Source organism: Pteropus alecto, unplaced genomic scaffold, assembly GCF_000325575.1.
Source record: "Pteropus alecto unplaced genomic scaffold, ASM32557v1 scaffold92, whole genome shotgun sequence".
Classification (NCBI taxonomy): Eukaryota; Metazoa; Chordata; class Mammalia; order Chiroptera; family Pteropodidae; genus Pteropus; species Pteropus alecto.
The window spans coordinates 13,369,503-13,375,502 of record NW_006432447.1 but is presented as its reverse complement, the minus strand read 5'-3'; the positions used below and the strand labels follow the sequence as shown (position 1 = coordinate 13,375,502).

The 6,000-nt window shown below is 36.8% G+C and overlaps 1 protein-coding gene across 1 annotated transcript in view; it reads right to left on the bottom strand.

The window, feature by feature from the left end:
• Window positions 1-6,000, bottom strand: part of KAT2B (lysine acetyltransferase 2B) — a 66,125-nt gene that overhangs the window by 21,923 nt on the left and 38,202 nt on the right. Inside the window, exons 9-11 of the mRNA XM_025043606.1 lie at window positions 4,809-4,934; window positions 2,359-2,495; window positions 1-30 (exon numbers count right to left, since the gene is read on the bottom strand). Coding sequence (XP_024899374.1) covers window positions 1-30; window positions 2,359-2,495; window positions 4,809-4,934 — 293 coding nt within the window. The remainder of the gene's footprint in view (window positions 31-2,358; window positions 2,496-4,808; window positions 4,935-6,000) is intronic.

The following is a 6,000-nucleotide window of genomic DNA, read 5'->3' as shown; positions in this document are numbered from 1 at the left end:
CCTGGCTGAATGTGCTGACAGAAAATTGGTCTGGGATGCAGGAGACATGAAAAAATTACACAGAGCTCTTCTCTGAAGACAGTGGGGATAGGACACACCAACACTCCTGTTCTTTGTTCTAATAAGATACACATTTGTAGATTTTCAGGGTCCCAAATAACACACACGAGTTATGAAAATAAAACAGAAAAGGTAGGTAAAAAATTCTGAGAGATCAAAGTATTATACATGTACATGAATATATGGTGCAGATTAAGGGTCACCAAACTTTTCTGTAAAGAGCCAGATGGTAAATATTTTAGACTTCACACATCATAAGGTCTCTGTGGCAACGAGTCAACAGTGTTGTAGTGTGAAAGCAGCCACAGACAATACAGAAATGAATGGCAGTAGTAGTGTTTCAATATAACTTTATTTCAAAAGGGGAGGACAGACTGGATTTGGCCTGTGGTCTATAGTTTGCCAACCCCTGGTTTAGAGGAATCCCATCTGGCTGAGCTGTACAGGACCCTCAGAATGACAGATCCCAAATTCTCATTACAGGATCAACAGTGGCAATCATGTTTATATTCTTAGCGCCTCTTTTTGGAATACAGTTTTCTTTCCAGAAGAGTATCTACTGACTCACTGTCAACCATAGCTGGCAGCACAATCTTGTGCCAGCACTTTATGCTCCCCATCTTATTTAATCCACCCAATGATGTACAGGTAAATGTCTGACAAACAGGTCACCAGGGAAGAAAAGACTTAATTGATAGCACTTGCTCATTTTATTGGTCTATAGCTGGCTACCCAGGTGACCAGCTGCCACTATGGTAAATTTCAAGCTACCAACATATTTAACAACTAGCTCGCAAAATTCCTGAAAATTTAACAATTGCCTTGTGTGCACCAGTACAAGCAAACTCCAATATACTACTAAATCCACTTAGGAAATTTTGAGATGTGTGACTGCATCTACATTTTACAGCAGAAAAAAACTGAGCTAAGATAATCTGTGAAGTTACTCTCTGAAAGACAATTGTGCAAATGCTACTCCATGCAGTATTCAACCCTAGGACTTGGCATCTAGAAGGAAATGGGAAGGACAATTTTATAATGAGCTCCTTCTCTTACAACATTTCAGTTCTCTGCATTATCCTCAACGCCATAAAATAAGTATCTAAGGAAATATGACAAATTAAAAATTAATACTTTAATCTAGCAGAGCCACACCAAAAAAAATTTAAATAATGTTTTACGAAATAATCTCCAAGGCATTTTTTGATTTCCTAGACACTATCAAAAATGTCTTAAACTGCCCTGCCGCTGGATACAATGCAAAAGATGACAGCAGTACTTCTACTAAAAACACTTTACTTGAATCTAATCTTGAGTAAACAGACAAATCCAAATAGAAAAACATTCTGCAAAACTAGTGATCAGGACTCTTAAACAATGGCACTGCCATGAAAGACCAAAAAAAGGGCTGGGGAACTGTTCCAGATTGAAGGAGACTAGAGAGATGAAGGGATAAAAACTGAATGCAATGCACAATCCCTGACTGATCCTTCAGTGACAGCAACAAATATTATCAAGGACATAATTTGGATATATGGGGAATTTGGATATGGGTGTACACCAGGCCAGGGGTCAGCAAACTATTCTATAAAGGGCCAGATAACAAATGTTTTAGGCTTTGTGGGCCAGACATCCTGTCTCAATTTTTCAAATCTGCTCTTGTAGGACAAGGCAGACATAGACGATATGTTTCAATAAAACTTTATTTACAAAAAAACCCAGTGGACCAGATTTGGCCTGCAAGCTGTAGTTTGCCAACCCATGTTATAAAACATTGTAACCTAGCTAAATTTCCTGATAGTGATAACTACATTGTGGTCATGTAAAGAAATAGTCTTAGCAGGTACAGGCAAAAATAGGAGTGAAGTGTTATCACATCTGTATTTAACTCTGAAATGATTCAAAATGGTTCAAGGAGAAAGAGGGAGAGAGACAGAGGAAAAGTGAAATGTAGCATAATGTTAATAACTGGTGAATTTAAATAAAGAGTCTATAGATTTTTATCATGGAATTTTTCAACATTTATGAGGGTTTAAATTTTTCAAGATAAAGAGTTGAGGGAGGAGGAATGACATCAACTGTGTAAAGTTGTTAGTATGTTACTGTGATGTGATATTCATTAAGAGAAATCACTTCCTCACTAGCTTTTCCTGTCCTTCCCACCCCGACCAGGGTAAATGCAAACCAGGGTAGCAGACATGCTAACTCTCAGTGATAACATCCCCATTTCTGACAGCTGGAGAGGCTAGGAGAGCAGAAGAGGTCTACCACCTGGCTGCCCAGGTTTACCCTGCTGACCTCTGGTCCCAGCATTGCTGCAGGGTCTGTGATGGTAGACATGACCTCGTCAATCAATTCCATTGGAATATCCCCCATAACTCGGGGTTTCTTGGCCTCCTCCAATACATGAGTGTCATTCATTTTCCTCTTTTCTCCTGTTATGATCAAAATAAAAGGGCAAACCATAGCTTATTTTAAACACAAAGCAGCTAACACATGTCAACTAATCCAACCAATTTTCTAATAACACTAATGGATATGAAAGTCAATTGTCCATTTACCGAGGGAAGGGGTGGCAGTGGAAGGTGGGAAAAAGAAAGGAAGAGGTCACAGTTATTGCCAACCACAGATACATTATGAATATTTACTATTTTCTATGATAATTTTTGAACTTGATATGAGTCATTAAGGCACGCATTTCTTCACTTGCAAATGCAAGGGGTGATTTTAGTTACCATTGGTTATTAATCTCTAATTTAATCCCTCTGTGTTTAGAAAATATAGTGCATGTAATACCAAAATGTCAAATTTATTGAAACTTGCTTTATGACCTAAAACATGGCCAATTATTTGTAAATGTGTAGCGTCTTCTTAGAAAGAATGTGTATTTTCCAAAATTTAGGAGTAATGATCTCTATACATCCATTAAATTAAGCCTGTTAATCATGTTTTCAGGGCTTCTATATTGTTACTGATAATTTCATCTGCTTAATCTATGAATCACTCAAAGATGTTTCTTCAAGTTTTCAACCACTGGTTGATTTATTTCTTCTTGTAGTTCTCTATCAAATCTCTCTTTCATGTATATATCTACATATACATACACATACATACATATATATATGTATGTGTATGTATATTTTGAGCATGTCTATATATATTTGAAATATACTAGTGAACTGTTTCACTTTGCTGATGAATTTAATTTTTTCATTATAAAATGACTCTCTCACACAATGCTTTTTTGCCTAAAAATGATGCCTTATCAAGTGAGAGTAGTCATTCTCAACACGTCACATGCTGGAAAAGGCCAGGGAAAGAAAAGAGAACTTTCTCCCACTTTCCTAATTAGATTACATTTGTGGCTTTTTGTTTTTTTCTACTATCTAGTTTGGTTTTCCTTTTCCTTTCTGTCATACATGTATTTATTTTTACAATTAAAAACTTTTAAAAATTTTAGATGTTACAATCTATTTATTCTTTACGTGTGAATCTCACTAAACATGTTTCCATATAGCAATCTCACTATCGTTAGTTAGACAGGAGAAGAGCAATGTAAAGTATCTTGTCCATACGAGATGCTTCCAGAAATATTATGCATTACTTACTAAATGGACTTCGATGAGTTCTTGTTTTTATAACTCTCTTTTAGTTGTTATTGGAGGTGACTGAGAATATTTTCAGTCCTTTGACCAACATGCCTTCAAATTCCATGATTCCTTAAGAATAAGGCTGTGAAATATTTATTCTGTAGCTGAAGTGTATACCTAATAAGCCTCAAACTTGACAGACTGCTAAGAGTGTTATAGTAAGAAAACATGTGAGGGAACATTTGACATCTTGCTTCCCAGCATGTCATGAGGTTGGCTCAAATAAACTCTTTAAAAAAGAAAAGCATCTGAGGCTACATCCATGCTAAATATTTGCTACTTCATATAAAAATCCTCTTCTCTCCCTCTTTTGTGCACTTAATGTCAAACTTTGTCATATCTAAGATTTGTTTGATGCCAAGCCTATAGGCAGAAATGCAACCTTCAAAACATTCTATAACTGTGAAATGCCTTTAGGACTGAGATGATTTTGCCCATGTGGCAGATTACACTAATAGCCAAATTCTCTATCCTCCTGGTATCCACACTCTACCATGTGATTTTGCAGTTCTTCCTGCAAAAGGAGTAGAATACATTTCTCCACCTTGACTCTGAGTATGACCATGTGATTTGCTTTAGAAACAAAATAAAGCAGGGGGATGGTACACCAGTTCTGAGCCTACACTTCAAGAAACTGTACTTCTGCTTGCTCTCTGGTGCTTCTGCCATCATCATAAAGACATATTCTAAAGAAAAGGAAAAGAATTTCAATGATCCCAGGAGGAGGATGAGAAATATGTGGAACAGAGATGCTCCAGTTTAAGTGTTCTTATAAAGTCCACGACAAAGACCCAGTCAACAGGCAGAACTCATGAGCAAGCCCAGTCAAGATTGAATGAGGCAGATGAGATCAGCCACCCACCAACCAGGCAACACAGAGTGAGTGAGTTATGATTATAAATGATTATGGTTTTGTTTTAAGACTCTGAATTTCGGGTTGGTTTATTACACAGCAATAACTAACCACTACAGTGATTTCAGCCATTAAAATCCTGGACATGCACAATCAGTAGTTGGTCTAAGTCTACCTTTGCCGCTCCTCAGATTATAACTTTTAGGGCAAATCATAGCCCTCTGTTATGCCCCCTAAGAGCTTACCTGGGTTTGCCTCAAGCCCAGAAGAGCCTTTGCAGGAAGGACTGGTGCTTCCTCCATTCGGCTGCTCAAGGGAAGATGAGTTTGAATTGTATGAAATTGTCCCAGCAACAGGGGGTGGATTGATGACTGCCCCAATAAAAAAAAAAGAAGGTATTAGATGACTCTTTTCCTAGGTAATAAGGAACCAAGTGCATGTGAGACTATTCTATTCCTGCCCAACACCACAAAGTCATCTTTAAAATAAAAGAAACAGGGTCAATGTAAGCATTATAATAAAGATAGTAATGGATTGAACCCATTGAATATCTAAGGCCATATTAATAAAAATCATAAATAAATAAATAGGGAGAAGGCAAAGCTTTTTTTTACAGGAGAATGCCAACAAATAAATAAAGAAGGATAGAAGTTAGAAAAAAATTTTTGGCAGCCAGCATACAATAATTGATTCAGGGAAGAATCATCTGTGCAGGCTAAATCTTGTGAGTATAATTTTAATGAAGACAGGATAGTCTCAAAGCATCTCCCCACAAAAGTACTTTTTTATTATAAAAGGAAAAATAAAAGTGGTAACACTGCAGTGGAGAAACCTTGTAAACACCACCTTAACCAAGTGATCAAACTTAATACTAACAATAACGAGAGAGGTCAGTATTATGTGCCTCCTGATGTGATGCAAAATTGCTACAGATCACACAATTAAGAGGCAAAGAAGGAAAATACCTTAGAGATTAAATAATAATATTATATCAAGGTTAAAATTCCTTACTTAATAACTATATTGTTAAATGAAACAATGTCCTTATTCTTAGGAGATACCCACTGAAGTCAGTCAAGGGGCATGATGTTTGCAACACTCAAATAGTTCAGAAAAATAGACAGATTAGATAGATAGAGAGAGAGAGAGAGAGAGGCAGGCAGACAGGGAAAAGACGGAAGAAGGAGAGAGGGAGAAGAGGAGAGGACAGAGGTGAGGAGAGAGAAGAGAGAGGAAAGAGAGAGGGAGGAGGGAGTTAAAGTAAGTTTGGCAAAATGTTAACAATTGGTGAATCTGGATAAAGGATATGCAGTATATAGGATTTCTTTGTCTTATTCTTATAGCTTTTCTGTTAAGTTTGTGAGTATTTCCAAACAAAAATCATTTTTTTTTTTTCTAAAGCCACCATAGGCAAGAGGATGTTGCTTTGCTAATGTG